The following is a 21,808-nucleotide window of genomic DNA, read 5'->3' as shown; positions in this document are numbered from 1 at the left end:
AATTTCCTGTGGGAGCTTCCCTGGTGGTCCTGTGGTTAAGAATCTGCCTTCCAGTGGAACACGTTCCCCCCATCCCAGCACGACGGTGTCCCTCTCCCTCCAGGCTGCCTTGCTGGAGGGGCTGGGGGGCGGGGGGTAAGATGCTCAAGGAAAAGCAGCTGCGAGGTTGTCACCCTTAGAATGAGAGCCACGTGGGAGAGCCTGGTCGGTTTTAGATGTGCGTGTGTTTGTCTCAGGGCCTGATGCTGAGTGTTAAGGTCCCGGGTCAGATCCCACATGGCCACGGGACCCGCGTGTGCCTACGGGTACGTTGTGGTTGAAGTTCACCCACTTCATGAAGAGGGGCGGGTGCAGCATTAACCCTGAGGAAGGGGAGGAGGGGGCCCTTCACACCGCCCTTCCAGGTGAGCGCCCCAGTGCCGTGGGAGGAGAAGGGGGACCAAGCTTGGTTGTGCACCTGCTGTGTTTCAGGTCTGGACTCAGCGCTTTGCACAGCTCTCCCCTGGGAGGGGAACTGGGCCGGAGAGGAGCCCCAGGCTCACCCGCCTGCTCACCTCGCTGCTGTTCTTCCAACCTCAGGGTCCTCCCTCTTCCCCCAGCTGTTGGCATCCCCCGCTCTCTTCCCTGTTGGACAGTGGCAGCTCCGTGCGAGCAGGGCTGTCTGTTCCTTGCTGAACGCCCACCTCTAGAGCAGGGCATAGGGTACGTACTCAGTGACCACATTCTCTGAACCAGGCCTGAGCCCAGAGTGGAGTCACTGGGGCCCTAGAACTTGCCCTTCCGGAGTCATGGCCTCACTGGTAGATCTTGGATCCTCGTATCCACCTGACCAAGTGGCTGTGAGGGGAAAACTGATTGGGGTAAAGCACCCAGCATATGCCTAGCCCTTAGGATGCCTTCATACATGGTGATGCCACTTGTGCATTCATGCGTCTGTCTGTCCGTCCATCCACCTATCCATCTCTCCCTCCATCCATCCAGTCATACAGTCGGTAAATGTTGACCCCTCCTATACGCTGTGTACCGTGCTGGGGCCAGGAAGAGCACAGCCAACACAGATGCACCAATCTCCCATCTCAGCCCAAGAAGAAAAAGATCCCTTTCCCTCAGGGGGGTGGGGGGGTGTGGATTCTGGAGTGGAATTTAGCTGTTAACCGTGAGCTGATGTTAGAGAAATGTGCAAGGAGTGGTGTGGCACAGTACTTCAGTCGTGGGCTCTGGAGCCAGCCCGCCTGGATTCACATCTCTACTTACACTCTGTTTTGCTTACCTATAAAAGGGGCCTCATGATATTACCTCCCTCAGCAAAGCATCCTAAGAAGGTGCAGGGTGACATAACTTCCCTTTCCAATTGTGAGGATTAACTGGGCAACAGGCATTTAGAGCCTGGCTCTGTGTTGGCAGTGACCAGTGGGACTCGGGTGAGGTTGAAGGACCTACTGAGGGAGGCACCGACCAAGGAAGGTCTGTATGTGGCTTTCCTGGCTCTTCACTGTCTCTGCATGCCAGCCAGGCGCTGCTGGCAGGACCCACAGCAAGGGGATTAATGGCCCGGGTGGCCGGTGGGCTGGTGTCCAAGGAGCCATGGGGTGCGCCTGACAGCAGCCTTGTTAGCAGGCTTTTGAGGGTGCTGGCTCCATGGCCCACACTCTGCTTCCTGGCAAAACACTTCCCTCCATGAAGGAGGCTCTTGTGGCCCTGGAATGACCCCAAGGGAGGGTGCCAACCACACAGCTGCTGCCCATGGGGGCTCTCCCGGGGTGGCGGGTGGCTCAGCTCCAGGCGGAGACACAAGCAGCGCTGTGTCTGGTCCCTTCCCGCATGTCGCCGCAGCTTGCAGTTGGATGGACACCCGCCTGAGATGATGTGGACTTTGGCGGCAGGCCCAGGGTAGATGCCCGCTCTGCCACTTCCCAGCAGGGTGGGCCTTTCCAGGTCACGTCCACTCCCCGAGCCTCAGTTTCTTCATCTACAGAATGGGGCAAAATCACTAGTAATGACATTTGGCTGGCATGACGGGCAGGCAAGAGATGCCAACACCCACCCCATTTTGAAGTTGTCAAAATGAACTTCTGGTCACCTCTTGAAAAGCGGGAGGTAGCAGCTGGGTTTAGATTACTCTGGGCTGAAAATCCCAGGTCAGGATGGACACCCCCAGCTGGGTGGGACAGGGTAGGCTGTGTCCTGACAAGTAGGTGGGTGTCGACAGGCTCCTCTGACTCACTACCACGGTGCCCAGGTATGGGTGCATCGTTGATGGCGGGGATCAGTGATTCAGTGGGCAGTCACTGTCTCATCTCAACTAGAGAAGGTGCTAGTGGCTTCGAGTGGGTGGAGGCCAGGGATATCGCTGACCATCCTGCACAGGGGGCACAGGACGTCCCTGACCTTGGCCTTCCAACAGCATCTCCCCCCTGGCACCTGGTAGGCAGAAGTGTGACCAGAAATGCCCCAGGTGTTCCAACTGCTGCTGAGGCAGAACTCGGTCTTGGATAAACAAATGGATGAAACACTCCAGATCCTGAGCAAATTCTCCTGGTGAGGCCCAGGAGACCTGGCTCCTCACATCTCGGTTTTGGAACTCAACTGAGTGCTGGGTTTGTGCCTGGAGAGGGCCGTCCCTTGTGTGGGTTGTGGTTTGTGCATCTGTTCAGACAAGATACTCCCAGGAGCTCAAGGATGAGGATGGAGCAGTGGTTCTCAGTCCTGGCTACACATTGGAATCACATGGGCTGGACACCACACCAGTGATGATGGGGGTGGGAGGGAGGTGGGCGTGGTTGAGGGGTCCACGTGGAGATGGAAGCGGGCAGCATCCCAACTGTGACAGATGCAGGAAGTTGTATGGGTGATGCAATTGCATAGAAAGTAAACACATACACTGCTGCTGCTGCTAAGTCACGTCAGTCGTGTCCAATTCTGTGTGACCCCATAGACGGCAGCCCACCAGGCTCCCCCGTCCCTGGGATTCTCCAGGCAAGAACATACACAGTGAGGACAAGTAAAGCTGGGAGTCTGAACACGTTCTGTGGGTTGTACCAATGTCAATTTCCTGGTTGTGATATTGAGCTATTGTCTTTTAAGATGTTACTGTTGGCTTCATAGGTGAATTCTATCAAACATACCGTACCTATCCTTCTCAAGCTCTTCCAAAGAACCGAAGAGGAGGGAACACTCTCAAAGACATTCTATGAAGCCACCATCACCCTGATACCAAAACCAAAGACACCACCAAAAAAGAAAATTATGGGCCAACATCTTTGATGAATATAGATGTAAAACTTCTCAACAAAATATACATAAACTGAATCCAACAACACATAAAAAGATCAGACACCACAACCAAGTGGGATTTATCCTAAATTCACAAGGATGGTTCAACATACATAACCAATGTGATACACCACGTAAACAAAAGATAAAAACCACATAATCACCTCAATAGATGCAGAAAAAGCATCTGACAAAATGCCATTCATGAGAAAAACTCTTAACAAAGTGGGTACTGAGGGAACATATCTCAAGATAATAAAAGTCATTTATGACAAACCCACAGCTCAGAATACTTTGAAAGCCTTTCTGCTAAAGTCCAGAATAAGACAAGGATGCCCACTCTTACTTCTTCTGTTCAAGATAGTACTGGGAGTCCTATTCACAGCAATCAGACCAGAAAAAGAAATGAATCCAAATTGGAAGGGAAGAGGTCAAATGGTCATTATATGCAGATGATATGCTACTATATATAGAAAACCCTAAAGACTGCATAAAACCTACCAGAACTGATAAATTCAGCAAGATAGGATACAAGCTTAACATACAGAAATCTGTGCATTTCTTTAAACCAACAATATATCAGAAAGGGAGAGTAAAAAAAACTTTCAAAATTGCAACCCCCCAAATAAAATACTTAGGAATAAACCTCACCAAGGAGGTAAAAGACATATTGCTGAGAACTCTTAAGATATTAATAAAGGGAATTTGTGGTGTTGGAGAAGACTCTTGAGAGTCCCTTGGACTGCAAGGAGATCCAACCAGTCAATCCTAATTGGAAATCAATTCTGAATATTCATTGGAAGGACTGATGCTGAAGCTCCAATACTTTGGCCACCTGATTCGAAGAGCCAACTTTTTAGAAAAGACCCTGATGTTGGGAAAGATTGAAGGCAAAAGAAGGGGGCAGCAGAGGATGAGATGGTTAGAAAGTATTACTGACTCAATGGACATGAATTTGAGCAAACTCTGGGACATAGTGAAGGGCAGAGAAGCCTGGCGTGCTGCCTGGGGTTGCAAAGAGTCTGACACGACTGAGTGACTGAATAACAACAAAGATAGTTCAAAGAAACAGATACTCCATGCTCTTGAACTGGAAGAATTAATATTGTTAAAATAGTCATATTTTATGACTATTTTATGATGTATATATAGCACAGGGAAACTATACTTAATATCCTATAATCATAATGGAAAAGAATATTAAAAATAATGTATATGTATAATCACTTTGTATACAGTAGTAATGATCACAACATTGTCAATCAGCTATATTTAAAAAAGAAAGACGTTACTATTAGTGGGGAAGGGGTATACAAGAGCTCTCTGGACTATTTTTTTTTTTTTTTTCTGCTTATCAATCTGCAATCATCTCAAAATAGAAGGGGTACTCTGTGAAAGGTACGCATACCACTGCTCGTCCCAGGGATTCTGATTTCATTGGTCTGTGGTGGAGCCCAGGCACAGACAGGTCTGGGGGGTCCCTGGTTGAGTCCAGGGGGGCAGAGACCTGCTGTTGACTTTAGTTCTGGAATAGAAGGGGTTGGATGGGCCCTGATAAGGCCGACTTTGGGGTGGCTGCGTCCTCCTGGCTCTGGGATGATATGGCACTTTCTCCTCCCAGAGACTAGAAAGGAGTCTAGACTCAATTCCACGGGGCCACTGATGACCCCAGGTCAGCACGTCTCTAGGGCTTGGCAGAATCTCCGGATTGGTGGGGCTGGAAGAGGATGGAGGGGCCATGCTCAGACCAGGCCTGACTCCTGTGCCAGCCTGTAAAACAGGCCCTTCTGGGCCAGCAGCTGGGCCGGGCTGCCACTCTCTGCCACCTGCCCCTCGTCCATGACCAGAACCCTGCAGGGGAGAGACAGACAGGCAGCTCCTTAGACTCCAGCCCACAGACTCAGTTGCTCTGAAGGCCTAGCATGTCTGCTCTGCGAGAGTCTGGCCTTCCATGCAGCTTCTTGACCCTGATGACCCAGTTGGAAGCATCTGCTGGACATGTGTCCTCAGGCTCATCCTTCCCTTGTCTTGCCATCTGTACAATGGGCACTTGATAACGTATTCCAGAGCCCTCTGGCTCTAAACCCTGATGCAGGAGTGCCAGCTACCGGGAGTGGGATGGGGGGGAGGGGGCTTACCTGGCACAGTCCAGCACGGAGCGCAGGCGGTGGGCAATGAGCAGTACTGTGCACTGCGCAAACCAGCTCCCCAGGGCGGCCTGCATCTGGCGCTCTGTCCCTGGGTCCACAGCAGCCGTGGCCTCGTCCAGAATGAGGATCTGGGTTTTCCGGAGAAGGGCACGTGCCAGACACAGGAGCTGCTTCTGGCCCACGCTGGGAATGAGTGGGACAGTCAGGCCAGATGTCTGCACGTCGGGCCTGACCCGCAGGGCGTGCCCACAAATGTGTCCCCACTCCCACAGCAGCCGCAGGAGCGTGGGATGCGTGCCCCTACTTGCGGGTCCCCTGTCTACAGAGCTGACAGGAATCCTCATTCTGCCATTTTTGAGCAGAGTGACATTAGGCAAGTCATACAAAGCCTCTGTGCCTCAGTCTCCCCATCTGTGGAATGGCTATTTCTCTCTCTATTCCATGGTCTTCCCTGTGTGCCAGACACATCCCATGTGCTGGTGGATACTGACTCATCTCATGGAGACCACAAAGGTGGGGGTTATGTTACAGAATCCTTCCTCACTAGGTTGTAAGGACAAGCTAAGTCACGTAAAAGCCGTGATCATCACAGCGTAAGTCCTTCTTTTACCCCAATTACAGATGAGGAAGTTGAGGGTCAAGGACACGCAGTCACTGAGCTCCCAGAGCCTGGAGGCTCAAGGGTGTTTGAGGGGCTATTTCTTGCCATGCTCAGCTTCTGCTCCGAGCAAACCCTTTAGGGAACCTGGACTGACTGTGGCCTGGTGGGTGTCAGATGCCTGGACCTTGCTCCAGACTCACCACTTATGAGCCAGGCAAGTTGGTAAGTCTGAAGCCCCAGATTCCAATTCTGTGAAATGGGATTAGTGAGACTGTGGCTTTGAGGATTAAAATGAATTGTGAAATGAATATTTTTTACACACCAGGCACAGTATCAACAAGTTTACATGTATTGTTCAATCCTTTCACGGGTAGACAGGTTCTAATTATTATTCCCATTTTGCAGATGTGGAAACTGAAACACAGGGGATTAAATAACTTGCCCAAGGTCCTCCACTTATGTCTATGCTCTTGACCACCAAGTTCTGCTGCCCCTCTACTGCCATTACCACCGATGGGGCCTTACCACCCATGGGCCCTTACCCTAACACCTTCTGGGTCAGGTGGGTTGAAGAATCCAGAATGTCTTGAGTTTTATAAAGGCACACACCTGTACATCTATGTTCACAGCAGCACTGTTGACAGTAGCCAAAATGTTCAAATAACCCAAGCATCCATCAATGGATACATGGATAAGAAAAATGTGATCTATCCATACAACAGAATATCATTCAGCCTTTAAATAAGGAAGAAATCTGGCACTTGTTACATCATGGGTGAACCTGGAGGACATTATGCTATGTGTGATAAGCTAGTCATAGGAAGACAAGTTCTATAATATTCTACTTGCTAGGTAGTTAAAATAGGGAAACAGGGCCCCAAATGGTGGTCCAAAATGACAAGGGGAGAACATACTCACACTTCTTTCCCTGCCAAGTTCATTTACATTTGCACAACATCCTCCTCTCAACCCCTGCCCTGATTGGTCCTGGCTTATGCTTCATTTGCATAAGAAATTGGAGCCCAAAGGGAAGACACAACCCCTTCCCTGATTGGTTTTGGGCTCATGACTCATTTGCATGGGGCACAACCAATCAAAGCCCCAGGAACCACCAAAGAGGAAGTAACAAGAGATATAAAAAGGAAAACTGAGACAAGACCATTCCTATGGGGGTTGGTCTGCTCTCACACCTCAAGAGAGTACTGCTTGCTTAATAAATCCTGCCTGCTTGAGCTGTCCTGGTCTGTCATTTCAATCCTTTGCTATGACAAGACAAGAACTGAGGGAGAACTGACCCAACATACTTATATGAAGTACCAAGAATTGTCAAACCCAGTGAAACAAAGTTAAAGGGGGCTGGAGGGAGGGAAGAATAGAGAATTGCCATTTAACGGCTACAGAGTTTCCATTTCACAAAATGAAAAAATTCTGGAGGCACAATGATGTAAATGTACTTAACTCTACAGAACTGAACACTAAAACATGGTTAAGATGGTAAATTTTATGTCATGTGTATTTTACTACAATTTCTTAAAGCTTTTAAAGGCATACATCATACATTACTTAAAAACCCCAGTGAGAAAAATAAAGACATAAATTGCCTTGTGTCAGGAGAGGTTGGCTTTTGCCACCAAAGAAATTTAGAAACAAATTTAGGAAAAAGAAACTTGATACTCGGAGATTGTGTTGGAGTTAGAATTGCTTACGAGGGATGGGATTTGTACTGAGGTTACAAACAGAACAGGGTTGATAATGCTATATGATAATCCTATGGAGATGACTTCCAGGGCATATTACCTGGTGGGGGGACATTGGCCACACCTGCCTCTCCCCCAGCACCTCACAAAGCTTTTGGCTGGCTGGGGCGACCCTACCTCAGGTTGTCGCCTTGGTCGGCACACTCGTAGTGCAGCTGGCCAGGCAGGCTGGCCACCGCGGCTCTGAGCTGCACCGTCTCCAGGACCTCCCAGATGGCTTCATCCGTGTGCTCGTGCAGCATGTCGAGGTTCATTCGCAGAGAGCCAGGGAACAAGATGGGGTCCTGGCCAGGAGGGACAGCGAGTCAGAGCTGGGCCCAGTCACCCCTCCCACCTCTGCCCACCCCTCCCCTGGCCTCACCTGGGGGATGATGGTGACCCTGGACCGCAAGGTGTGCAGCCCCACTTGGGCGATGGGGACCCCGTCGATCCAGATCCCGCCCTCAGCCGCCTCCACGAGCCGCAGCAGGCCCCCGGCCAGGGAGGACTTTCCGGCCCCTGTCCTGCCAACGATGCCCACCTGCCAGGGGATGGGATGGCATGGCCTGTTCCAACCAGGCCTGGCCAGAAGGCAGGCCACAGAGGGTTCCTGGACATGCACCCAAGGTCCATCCATCTATCATCATCTTTTGTGCATCCATCCTTCTATCTGCCCATCCGTCCTTCCATCTGCCCACCTGTCCATATATCCATCCATCAATCTGCCCAACCATCTGTCTGTGAGTTTGTCTCTATCTTTCCTCATCCTGATATATCTCTCCCATCTTTTCATTCATTTCCCCACCCTTCCTTCTGCTCCTTCATCCTTCCATCCTTTCCTATCCTTTCATCCACACCACTCCATCATTCTCATCTTCCCTTCCATCCCATGTCACCTGTTAATGTCCCATCCTTCTCTCAGTCGCCCTTCCTCCTATCCCACCCTTCCTTCCAACTACACTGATCCTTTCATCTGTCCATCCTTTCTTCCACACACCATCCTTCAATGCATACTCCTTCCTTCTGTCTCTTTCTCTCCACCCTATCCATCCATCCATCCTTCCATCCATGCCTCTTCCTTCCTTCCATCCAGCCCCCAACCCCAGCCATCCATCCTTCATCCTTCCATCTACCTGCCCATCTTTTAATCCATCCCCCATCCTTCCTTGACATTTTGTGGGGGATCAACACGGTTTAATAAATGAATGAAGCATCTGTGCCACCCACTGTATGACAGGCACTCTTCAAGGCAACAGGAATACAGAAATTAAGGAGTCCCTGCCCCAAAGGGCTCACCATCTGGTCTTGGAAATAGCGCCCTTGAGTAAACTTTATTTTAACACAGTGTGATGCACAAGCCCTTTCTATAGTCAAGCTCTGGCCCTGCAGCAATGGAGGCAAGCACGGAGCTGCTGTTCATGTTGCCTGGGATGGAGGTTGATCAGAGAAGGCTTCATGGAGGAGGGGATACTTGAGCGGAATCTTGAAGGATAAGCAGGAGTTCAGGGAGGGCGAAGGTTCCAGCTGAATGATACCAAGTACTCAGCTGTAACCTCTCCGAGAGCACCACCGTGTGTGCATCTGGCCTAGAGGCCGCTGCTCCCCAAATGTTGCCTAATCCCTTGTAGGACAGTGAGTGAAGTGGGTAGCTGGGTAGGGCCTTGAATGCCAAGCTCAGGAGTTTGGGTTTTACCAGAAGAATGTGAGGAGGGAGGGAGGTCTGGAGCAGGGAAATGATGCGCTCAAATCAAGATCACAGGAAAACACGCTGGAGGGTGTGAAACAGGAGGTTGGGGGGCCTGGAGCAGTTGGGGGGAGGGCAGAGAGGAAGTACCCCTGTGTGGGGAGGGTAGAGAAGGATTCAGGGATTCCGTGAAGCAGCCTGACTAGGCATCTGTAAATAGAATGATGCTAGGCTTGATGTTGGAGTAAAAATGCAAATAATCATGAATAAAAAAGAATTGGTGAATACTTTTATAGCACTTGCTATGTGCCAGGTAGGCACTGCTCTATTCAGTTTCTATGTATTAACCCAGTTAAATTTCTCAACAGCTCTAGGAGGTTGACATTATTATTCCCATTATTACAGATAAGAAAACTGAGACCAAAGCATGCAGTGACTTGCCCAAGGTCAGCCATAGCAAAGCCAAAAATGGAGCCCACGCGAACTGGATAATATGTGGAACAGTCAACACAGCACCCAGCACATAGTAGGTGTTCAACTAATGACAGAGGAGAAAGAAAGAAGTTGGGGAGATGCTTCATTATCTGAGACATCAAGAAGGTGAGTGGTTTCACCAAGAAGGAAGTTGGTCTGGGGAAGATAGTAAGTTCCATCGAGGGAGTGAGGGGTCTGGAGACTGGGGACCTGAGGTGGGGAGGGAAGGAGGGAGCTGGTGCTAAGGACCTGGACCCTGGGGTGATGCCCAGCCTGGCCACCATGAGGAGGGAGTTGTAGGTGAGCCACTCACCTTCTCTCCTGCGTTGATCTTGAAGGACACGCCCCGCACAGCCAGCGGGAGCTCGGGTCGGTATCTCAGCCCAAAATCCCGGAACTCAATCTGCCCCCTATGAGGCCAGGGCGGGTGGGCTGCACAGGTAAGCGGCTTCCAGGGAGCCTGAGGCAGGAGGGGACACTGGGTCAGGGGAACCTTTCTCCAGGCTTCTCATGAAATGGCCTGCCTCTCTGATCCTCAGTTTCCTCATCTGTAAAATGGGCATGCATGCTGTCACTTTAGTCACATCTGACTCTTTGGGACCCCACAGACTATAGCCCGCCAGGCTCCTCTGTCTATGGAATTCTCCAGGCAAGAACACTGGAATGGGTTACCATGCCCTCCTTCAGGGGAGCTTCCCAACCCAGGTCGATCATGTCTCCTGCACTGCCAGGTGGATTCTTTACCTCGTAGTGCCACCTGGGAAGCCCCATAAAATGGGCATATTTATTGCTATTCTCTAGGGTTCTTACGGGGCATAGACTATAGCAAGGCTAAAAACAAATAATATTGAGTATTGTGAAAATTATAATGGTGTTGGCTACTCTTTAAATTATTATTATTAGCCAGTATTAACTGTCAAATAATATTCTTTCACTAATAGAGGTAGATACTCTCCTTTTTTCTTAATGAAAAGGGCAACTCTGCGCAGTGTGGAGACTGGCGCTGCCATACGCTATTCCTGTGACCTTAAACAGGTCATTCCACTCTCTTGAGCCTTGACTTTCCCATCCATGAAATGGGGCTAATCAGAGCGGTGGACATGTGTTGAGCATTTACGGTGTATTGGACTCGGTATGAAGTCCTTTACTGTGGGATGACCTCACCCCGAACTGTTAGGCTGCTGCTGTGTTTCTCTTCTGCTCCTACAATGCTGCCGTTATGTTTCAGTAAAACCAACCTCATGGACTGTAGCCTGCCAGGCTCCTCTGTCCATGGAATTCTCCAGGCAAGAATACTGAAGTAGGCTGCCATTTCCTTCACCAGGGGATCTTCCCAATCCAGGGATCAAACTCAAGTTTCCCGCACACTGCAGGCAGATTCTTTACCATCTGAATCACCAGGGAAGCCTCCAACTATCATGTTACTATCATGCTATTGCTATGTTTCTGTAATGTTGCCATCATGTCACTATCATGCTGATACTCACGGTGCCCTGTCATTCAGAGTGCCCTGCTGTGCCTAAGCTAGGAAGCAGAGGAACCAGGATTTGACCTCGTTCCAGACCCTACCCTCTTAACTATGACTGCCGCCTTGGCTGTGACTCTGGTCTACAGTGGTGGGGGCCCTGAAGCCAACGGCAGATGTCAGCCTGGGTCCGCCGTCCTCTGCTGCGAAGCCCGGATGGGACCTGCTGCCCCGCCCCGCCTCCCGCCCGTCACCTCCTTGGGCGTCTGGGCGTAGTCCTTCAATCGCTCCACTGACACAATGCTGCTCTCCAGGTCTGTCCAGCTGCGAACGGCCCACTGCAGCGTCTGGGTCACCTGGTGCAAGAAGACCCCTCAGGACAGCATCAGCAAGACCACCCCATAGGTGAGGCAGGGGCTGGGAGGTAGGACCCAGGGCAAACAAGGGGGCAGAGTTTGACTGTAGCCACAAGGACCCCTTTAGTCAAACTGGAGTATGTGGACCAGAAACGAGCCCTCAGACACCAGCTTGTCCAATCCTTCTTGAAGCAGGTAGGGAGACAGGACCAGAGAGGGCGCACAGCCCTCCCAGGGACACCCAGCAGGGCCCAGGCCCGCTGACTTCCATTCAGAGAGGACTCCTTCCACTGATTTCCGTCACACCGGGAACCTCACTGAGCTCCTCACCAGGGCCCACTTGCCCTGTCTGCACCAGCCCTGCCCCCAGCCCGCCCAACCTCTCCCTCTAAGCTTGCCCTCAAACACTCTCTCCAGCCACACCGCCTTTTGTGCTGTTCCTCTAACACCAGTCGCACCTCTCCCCCCATGCCAGGGCCTTTCCTCCTGCTGATGCCACACCAGGACCGCCTTCCACTTCCCTTCCCCGTCATCCCACTCGAGAGTTGCAGATCTTAGGCTCCCTCCTCAGAGACGCCTCTGGACCACGCGCTAGAAAAGCACCCTCCCGTCAGTCAGGCTCCTCCTCCTACTTGCTGCATCCTTAAGCTTAGTTGCCTCAACTATAGAATGAGGACAATAACAGTACCCCTGAGGGGCCATGGGCAGGACCGAATGAGCTAGTGTTATAAAGCCCTTAGAACAATGTCTCATTCACAGTGAATGCTACTTGCATATGCATGTGTGTTTATATACGTTTTTTTCCTTCCCTTAGAAGTGAAAAAAGTGAAAGTGTTAGTTGCTCAGTCGTGTCTAACTCTTTGTGACTCACACACTGGAGCCTGCCAGGCTCCTCTGTCCATGGGATTCTACAGGAAAGAATACTGGACTGGGTTGCCATTCCCTTCTCCAGGGGATGTTCCTGACCCAGGGGTCAAACCCAGGTCTCCTGCATTGCAGGCAGATTCTTTACTGTCTGAGCCACTAGGGAAGCCATCCTTTACAGATGTCATAACCTGACACTAGATATTGTTATTAAGAGTTAACAAAACATTAACAACACGCTGGAAATGGACTCTATATGTTATCTCAATGAATCTTTACAATATCTAGAAGGAAGGGGTTACTGCCCATTTTTCGGAGGAGTACACTGAGGCTCCAAGAGGGAAGAAGAGTCTTGCCCGAGGTCCAGCCTAGGCTCTGGCAGAGCCGTGTTTTCCTCAGTGGCTGGTAGGCTGGACTCAGGTCCTTGAAGGTCCCCCTGGCAGGGGTCTGCGTCCACTCTACCCACAGCCTAGAGCCCAGGTTGGGGGGTGTCTGGAGTACCTGGAGGGCGGCAGAGACAGAGAAGCCCACGAGGCCGGGGCTGAGGTGGGCCTTGCTCAGCACAGCACACAGGGCAGCCACGAACACCAGCCCATTCCCCACCAGCTCCAGGTTGGCAGCGAGCCACCTGCAAAGGGACAGGTAAGAGTAGCGTCAGTGGGGGCCTCTCGAGGGACACCTGCTTCCCTGGGCACAAGGGCTGTGCCAGCTCGAGTGCCCACAGGGTCCCGGCTATGATCTCCTCCACACCCAGGCCCTGCCCGAGCTCGGAGGGTAGGGGAGGCCCAGGCTGCACCATCTCGCCTGAGCCCAGCTCAGAAGCCAGCACACAGTAGGTACTCAAGTAAGCTCTGCTTTTTGTCCCTGGGCTGTGGCGAGCCACATCCTGTGTTCCCCCTGCCTGAACCCCACCTCCATCTTCACCTGACCAACATCCTACCCTCACACAAGTCAGCTCAGATATCATCTCCTCGGAGAGCCCTTCAGACCACTCCTTCCTTCTATCACTCTCAAAAACTAAACTAATCTGTCCTTGACTGTCGGCCTCCATCAGCAGATCGTGAGCTCCATGAGGGCAGCAACTTCATCTCGTTCATGGCTCTGTCCCCACCGAGAACCCAGCACAGGATCCAGCACATAGTGGGTGCTCAACAAATATATATCAAGTGGCTGAAGAAATACACACCCCTTTTATTGCATTCCTGCTCTACCATCCATTTGTTTATTCATTCGTTCAGCAGATGTGTATTAGGCACCTACTGTGTGCCACACATGCAGGAGATGCTGGGGACAAGATAAAAAGCCCTGTCTTCAGGGAGCTCTGGGTTTCACTGCACATAACACCTAGTCCTCCTAACAACACCACGGTGGGGAGACTCTTGTCGCCAATGGACAGATGAGGACACGGGGACTCAAAGGGTCCAAGTCCACACACATAATAAACACAGTGATTTGAAGCCACATCTGCCTGATTGAGGGTCTGCCACTTCCTTGATGGCTGACCTTGGGGGAGTCCCTTCACTTCTTTCCTCCTTGGCTTACCCATCTGTGGGATGAAATAATATCTGGCTTATTACAGTTGAGAGGATTAAATGAGATACACCCGCCGTATATGGTGCAGAAGTCATTGACCTCTGGACAAAGTAGGTGCTTCCTAAATGTTTGTAAGGTTCCTCCTCCCTAGGCTAGGACCCCAGGAAGGGGCCAGGACAGGTCCCCCAAAGGGCAGATGGAGTTGAGACACTACCCACAGCTACAGAGCTTCACAGCCCCAGCTGGCTGGGGACCTGGGCAGAAAAGAGAGGAACTGACATTTACTGAATTCACATCTGCTATGGGCTTGCCCTTCTCCACACTCTGGCATCACACTGCCTGGATTCAAATCCTGATTCCACCACATATTTGCTGTGTGGCCCTGGGAAAGTTCCTAAATCTCTCTGTGCCTAAGAGTCATCCTCTGGGAAAGAGTCTCTGCCTGGTGGCGTTGCTAAAAGGATTCAATCAATTAACCCACAGAAGATGCTCAGGACTGTGCTGGGTATGTGGTGAGCACGTTACAAGTATTAGCTATATTTGTTTAGTCTCAACAGCCACTCCACGAGTGCAAACCCACTTTAACGAATGAGGCTCAGAGAGGTTATGTGACTTGCCCAAGATCACCCAGCTAGCAAGTTGGAGAGCTGGGATTTGCACCCGTGTCTCTCTGTTCTCAAAGCTGGGGTTCTTATTCTTGCTTAGTACTGAAAGGAGGCTGACGATGTTTATGTAGCTCCTTTGTCATCAAGGCAAAGAGGGTTCTGCCCTTTTTCTGACATCTGTACCTCCTGCCCACCTGCTGTTGGGGAACCCCAGGCCAATCTGCATCTGCTCATATGTGAGCCGTGTGCACCCCTGGGATCTAGGCTCTGTTTACCCTCGACTCGCGGTGTGACCCTGGGCAGGCCACTTGACCTCTCTGGCCACACAGTATGACATTCTCTCATTCTCAGGGGACACAGATGGATTACAGGGTCTTTTCTGACCCCTTCCTACCTGTCAGCCACCAGCCGCGGGAAACTGACTCTCTGGCTTTCATCCACGTGGGCGTCATTCTGAGCCGCAAAGGGGCCCTGGGCCCGGAAGGCCCTGACCACCGGCCCACCCTGGAATGTCTCGGCCACATGAGAACATACATATGAGTATCTGGCTGACTCCAGGCGTCTGAGCTGGCACGAGCTGGCCACGTATAGGCTCTGAAGCAGGATGGCAGAGAAGTCACAAACACAGAGAGAGTCTGAGAAGCAGAGGGAGTTGTTACCAGCTAGCTGTATGACCGTGGGTCAGCTGCCTCTCCTCTCTGGGCTCCAGTGTCCTAGCAGAATCAGAGTTCCATGGGTCATTTTAAAAATCACCTGGGAAGCCTCAAAAACTCCCAGTGCCTCATCCCAGAACTATTAAGTCGGAATTTCTGGCATCATCAGCATGGCTTTGGAATTTTTCAAAAGCCTTCAAGTGAGTCTCAAGCACACCCAGGGTGGAGAAACCACTAATCTGTTGTACATGTCTCATTCTCAGCTCCAAGACCAACTGCTTCACTCAGGGCCAGTCATTGTGGGAACAAAGCCACAACAGGCAAGGAAGGCAGCTGGACAAGTCGAATGCATTCACTTAACTCGAGGATTACATGTCGGGTGCTGGGAACACAGTGATGAACACAATGTATGTTGTTATCTGCTTTGACACGGGAAGTGTTGTACAGCTGGCAGGTGGGGAGGAACCTGCCTTTGTGATCACCGGGCTGCATGCCAGGCTCTTTCCGAATACAGCTGACTCTTGAACAACATGGGTCTGAACTGCATGAGTTCACTTATTTGTGGATTTTTAGTAAATCTCAATGGGAGAAGGCAATGGCACCCCACTCCAGTACTGTTGCCCGGAAAATCCCATGGACGGAGGAGCCTGGTGGGCTGCAGTCCATGGGGTCGCTAAGAGTTGGACACGACTGAGCGACTTCCCTTTCACTTTCCACTTTCATGCATTGGAGAAGGACATGGCAACCCACTCCAGTGTTCTTGCCTGGAGAATCCCAGGGACGGGGGAGCCTGGTAGGCTGCAGTCCTTGGGGTTGCACAGAGTTGGACACGACTGAAGCGACTTAGCAGCAGCAGCAGCAGCAGCAGCAGTAAATCTCAATAGTAAATACTACACTACAACACGACCCACGCTTGGCTGAATCTGTGGATACGAAGGAACTGTGTATACAGAGGAGTGACTGGAACTCAGAAGCACATTTTCAATAGCAAGGAGGGTTGGTGCCTCTAATCTCTATGTTGTTCAAGGGTGAACTGCAGCATTTGGTCATGGTGAGGTGGGCATTTGGAGGTGGGCAGTGATGTGAATATAGAAGCTGTAAGCATCGTTCACAGCATATATGTAAGAACACCAGGGACTCAGAGGGATTAAGAAGTGGCCCAAGCCTCTATAGCACACAAATGCCAGGACCTGGATTCAAATCCATCTCTGCCCAACTCCAAAGCTTCAGACAGAGAAAGCAGTTCCTCCCCCAGCTCAAGAGGGTAGAGAAGAGACTTGGGATAGTTGTGGAGGGAAGTGATACCATGGACATTGTCTGGCTATCATGTTGTTTTTTTCTACTTCTGATTTTTGTCTGGCTACCAAGGTTTTTTTCTACTTCTGATTTCCTTAAGGGGATGGGAGGTTAGCTGTCAATAATAAGATCTGATCAAGGAGGTGGTCACATGACACAGCCCTGCCAGGCAAAGTAAACTATTCCTTTGGTCACAGTGATGAGTTCAGGATGAACATATGCCCCATGAAGGGCCAATCTGAATCTTCCCTGGAACTGATGTATGATTGCTGAGCTGGAGAAAGGTTGCTTGTGCTGGGGTTGCTGAGGTGGGAGGCTGTAAGTATAGGGTTGCCACTGGGCCATCAGGCCTGCCCTCTGGAGAAGGCATGTGTGCAAAATTAGGCCACGCAGAGCTGAATAAGTGATTCTTAAATATTGGCATGGATTGGAATTATCTGGAAGGTTCTTTAAAATCCAGATTTCTGGGCCCCACCTCCATAGTATCTGAATCAGAGGGTCTTGGATGGGGCCTGAGAAGGTGTATTTCTAACTAGTTCCCAGGTGAAACTGATGCTGCTGTTCTGATCACACACTTCAAGATCCACTAAAGGGTGATATGGAGTGACAGCACCCTGATAACAGCTGATCCCCTACACCCTGGGAGCATAAGTCATTGAATTCAGTTCTTGTGTTTAAGCTAATTTCAGTTGGGCTCTGGTTTTAACCACTGAAAGAGTCTAGCCTAATACAACAGTCTTCAAGAGCTTGCAATGCCTTCTTGGTTTCCAGATCACTGGAGAACAGGAAGCTGATTTCAGTAGCAGCCTGATAAACTGTTAGACATTAAGAAGTTTGATGTGAACATTTGAGAGACAGAGATGAGAATAAGTGTTAGACCATGGTGTCTCTGTCTCTGAGAATTCTTTTAGGGGTGGCCCCTAGATGTCCAGCTGTGTGGAACCTCTTACAATGAGTCCTGTCCAGAGGAGGAGGTGACCTTGGATGACCCCAGGAGCCTCCTTGAGCTCTCCTTACCTGAAACCCAGCATAGAGGAGGAGCAGTGGCAGGATGGCCACGACGGCCAATGGGGTGGTCACTGTCACCACCAGCCCAACTTCCAGGAGTCCAAAGGCATACATCAGTAGAGACCGGAGTTTGTCTGGGATGTCCACATCTACTATGTCTGTCTCCTTGGAGAAGCGGTTCAGCAGGTTCCCAACGGGTGTCCTCTCAAAGAAGCCAATAGGAGACCGGGCCACATCCCACAGCAGACCCCGGAAGAGCAGGCTCGATGCCTGGATCCCACCGAGGAGCACTGTGGCCATGGAGGCAAACAGCCCGATTGCTGGGGACAGAGACATCAGGGCATCAGGGCTGGAGACCCCCAAAACCCCATGGTGGCTATCTTATCTTATGACCACCCTGATTATCCCTTGATGGAACCACCACGTAGAGGGTTGAATAGTGTCCTCCTTCCATATTCATGTCTACCAGGAATCTCAGAAAGCGACCTTATTTGGAAATAGAGTCTTTGAAGATATTATTAGTGAATGAGCTTGAGAGGAAATCATCCTGGATTTAGGGCAGGGTCTAAATCCAATGACTGGCGCCATTGGATAAGAAGAGAAGATGCTGTGAATATGGAGGCAGTGATGCACCACAAGCCCAGGTATGCCAAGGATGGCCGGCGACCAGTAGAAGCTAGGCGAAAGGCATGGGACAGCTTCTCCTTCAGAGCCTCCAAGAGGGACCGATTTTTGCTGACCCCCTGACTTTGGACTTCTGGCTTCAGAATTGTGAGAGAATAAAATTTCTGTTGTTCTAAGCTACCAAGCTTGTGGTAATCAGTTTTATGGCAGCCCTGTTGTTCTTGTTTAGCCACTTAGTAGTGTCTGACTCTTTTGTGACCTCATGGATCATAGGCTGCCAGGCTTCTCTGTCCATGGGATTATTCAAACAAGAATACTGGAGTAAGTTGCCCTTTCCTCCTCCAGGGGATCTTCCTGACCCAGGGATTGAGCCTGCGTCTCTTGCATTGGTAGGTGGATTCTTTACCCCTAGTGCCACCTTGGGAAGCCCACGGCAGCCTTAGGAAACCCATACACCCACTTCCTCCCAGAGCCCATCTATGTTCTTGGAATGGAGCTAACTTCATTCTTTGTTTCTAGAGTGGGGAGAATTTCATCCCTGGACAATCCAAACCTCTTCAGTTAGTTCAGGGGTGAACACATGACCCAAGTCAGGCCAATAAGAGTGAGACCTGGGACTTTGCTAGGACTTTTGGGCAGAGGTGCTCACTTTTTTGAGGTGGCCAGACTGGAGCTGTGAGATACCATCTTGCCACCAAAGCAGGTTGCCTGCCTGCACAGGAAGCTTTCATAGAGGAAGAAAATGAAGCTAATCTTCCAGCATTTGTTGAACCTCTGGATCCAGCCATACCTGAAGCTAGTTTCCTATGGATTCCAGTCGCATAAGCCAATACGTTCTCTTGTTTAAACTAGGTTGAGACATATAGTTTTCTATAGTTAGTACATTATACCTATATAGTTTTTAGCTATATTAATTTCAAATAGAGCAGACTTTAGAGTAAGGCAAGTTATCAGGGATAAAGAGGGCATTATATAATGATAAACGTGTCAGTTCTCAAGAAGACAGAACAATCCTTAATGTGTACTGCCTAATAACAGGGCTTCAAAATATGTGAGGCAAAAACTGGCAGAACTGCAAGGAGAAATAGATGCATTCATTCTCATAGTTGGAGACCTCAACTCCTCTCTATAAGAAAAAGACAGACGCAGTGGGCAGAAAATCAGTAAGGACAGAGATGAACTCAACACCACCATCAGTCAACTGGATACAATGAACATCAACAGATCACTTCATCCAACGGCAGCAGAACACAAATCCCTAAGTTCATAGGAAACATTCACTAAGATAGACCACATTCTGGGCCACAGAAAACACCTTAACAAATTCAAAAGAGGAGAAACTTTACAATGTCTGTTCTCAGACTGCAGTGGAATTACACAGAAACAACAAATACTTGGAAAATCCCCAAATACTTGAAGATTAAACAACACATTTCTAAGTAACACACGGGTCAAAGAAGAAACCTCATGAGACGTCTTAAAATATTTTAAACTAAATGCAAATAAGAACACGACTTATCAAATTTGGAGGATGTAGTGAAAACAGTACTTAAAATAAATGGATAGCACTGAACGGGGCTTCCCAGGTGGTGTGAGGGCTAAAGAACCCGCCTGCCAATGCAGACACATAAGAGATGCAGCTTTGACCCCTGGATGAGAAGATCCCTTGGAGGAGGGCATGGCTACCACTCCAGTATTCTGGCCTGGAGAATCCCATGGACAGAGGAACCTGGGGGGCTCCAGCCCATAGGGTGGCAAAGAGTCAGACTGAAGCGACTTAGTGAGAGCCTGATAGTACTGAATAAGTATATATTAGAAAAAAAGGAAGCTCTAAAATTCACCATCTGAGCTTTCACCTTAGGAAACTAGAAAAAGAAGAGAAAACTGAAGCCAAAAGGAGCAGAAGAAAGTGAACAATAAAAAGCACAGTAGAAATCAATGAAATGGAAAACAGGAAATCATTAAGAAAATCAATGAAAACAAAGCCAAGGTCTTTGAAAAGATAAAAAAAAAATTTTTTTAAGATAAAAAAGATAAGCTTATAGCCAGACTAAGAAAAAAGAGAGAGGAGACAAATTACTAATATCTGAACTTTTAAATAAAAGGATGTCATTACAGATCCCATGGATATTAAAAGTATAATAAATGAATACTATGAATAACTCTATGCCTATAAATTTGACAACTTAGGAGAAATGGACCAATTCCTTGATAGATACAATCTACCTAGACTTATGCAAGAAGAAATAATCCAAGTAGGCCTATTCAGAAACTATTAGAGAAACTGAATTGATAATAGCTTTCCAAAACAGAAACTGCCAGGCTCAGGTGATTTCCTCGTTGAGTTCTAACAAATATTTAAGGAGAGATTATATTAATCTCTACAATCTTTTTCAGATTCTCTATAATTTCTTTCAGAGGATTGAAGCAGTGGGAATATTTCCTAACTTATTCTATGAGGTCAGCATTCCCTAAAGCCAGAATCAGACAAACATTACTGCATAGATCAATATCTCAAAAGAAAGGACATGTAAAAATCCTCAACAAAATAACAAATGAAATCCGACAATGTATGAAATGAATTATACATCATGACCAAGTGGAATTTATCCCAGATATGCAGAGCTGATTCAACATTTGAAAAATCAATTAATGTAATCTACTACAGAACAGACTAAAGAAGAAAAATTACATGATCATATCAATAGATGCAGAAAAAGATTATAAAATCCAGCACTTGTTCATGAAAAAAAAAAAACCCTAAACAACAAAAACCTCTTTCAATAACATATGACTACATTAAATTAAAAATCTTTTGCACAGTGAAGTAAATTATCAACAAAATGAAAAATTAGCCTACTGAATGGGAGAAGTTATTTGCAAATGATATTTCTGATATAGGGTTCATATCCCAAATATACTAAGAACTCATCCAACTCAATGTCAGAAAACCAAACAACCCAATTGAAAAATGCACAGAGAATCTGAATGGACATTTTTTCAAATACGACATACAGATGGTCAGCAGGTGCTTGAAAAGATGCTCACCATCACTAGTCATCAGGGAAATGTAAATCAAACCACAATGAGATATCATCTCACACCTGTCAGAATGGCTATTCTCAAAAAGACAACAAAACAAGTGTTGGTGAGGATGTGGAGAAAAGAGGAGCCTTGTGCGCTGTAGAGAGGAGTGTAAACTGGTGTGGCCACCATGGAAACCTGTATGGGACTCCTCAAACTATTAAAAGTAGACCTTCCATACAATCCAGCAGGTCCACGTCTAGATATTTATTCCCCCAAAATGAAAACATTAATTTGAAAAGATATAGGCACCGCTATGCTCATTGCAGTATTATTTACAAAAGCCAAGATAGGGAAGAAACAGAACTGCCCACTGATGGATGAATGGATATACAAGATGTAGTATATATCCAATAGAATATGACTCAGCCAAAAAGAAAACTCTTGCCATTTGGGACAACA

At 48.9% G+C, this 21,808-nt stretch overlaps 1 protein-coding gene across 1 annotated transcript in view; it reads right to left on the bottom strand.

Annotated features, from left to right (window-relative positions):
- Nucleotides 1-4,982: 4,982 nt before the first annotated feature.
- Nucleotides 4,983-21,808, bottom strand: part of ABCC6 (ATP binding cassette subfamily C member 6) — a 65,367-nt gene continuing 48,541 nt past the window's right edge. The window contains exons 23-31 of the mRNA XM_006050066.4: nt 17,708-18,018; nt 15,136-15,335; nt 13,105-13,231; nt 11,638-11,739; nt 10,232-10,378; nt 8,143-8,301; nt 7,899-8,065; nt 5,412-5,606; nt 4,983-5,124 (exon numbers count right to left, since the gene is read on the bottom strand). Of these exons, the coding sequence (XP_006050128.4) occupies nt 5,016-5,124; nt 5,412-5,606; nt 7,899-8,065; nt 8,143-8,301; nt 10,232-10,378; nt 11,638-11,739; nt 13,105-13,231; nt 15,136-15,335; nt 17,708-18,018 (1,517 nt within the window). The 3' untranslated portion in view covers nt 4,983-5,015. The remainder of the gene's footprint in view (nt 5,125-5,411; nt 5,607-7,898; nt 8,066-8,142; nt 8,302-10,231; nt 10,379-11,637; nt 11,740-13,104; nt 13,232-15,135; nt 15,336-17,707; nt 18,019-21,808) is intronic.

This window comes from Bubalus bubalis, chromosome 24 (genome assembly GCF_019923935.1).
Source record: "Bubalus bubalis isolate 160015118507 breed Murrah chromosome 24, NDDB_SH_1, whole genome shotgun sequence".
NCBI lineage: Eukaryota > Metazoa > Chordata > Mammalia > Artiodactyla > Bovidae > Bubalus > Bubalus bubalis.
Note: the sequence above shows the minus strand (reverse complement) of the source record. Positions and strands in the feature narration are given on the sequence as shown.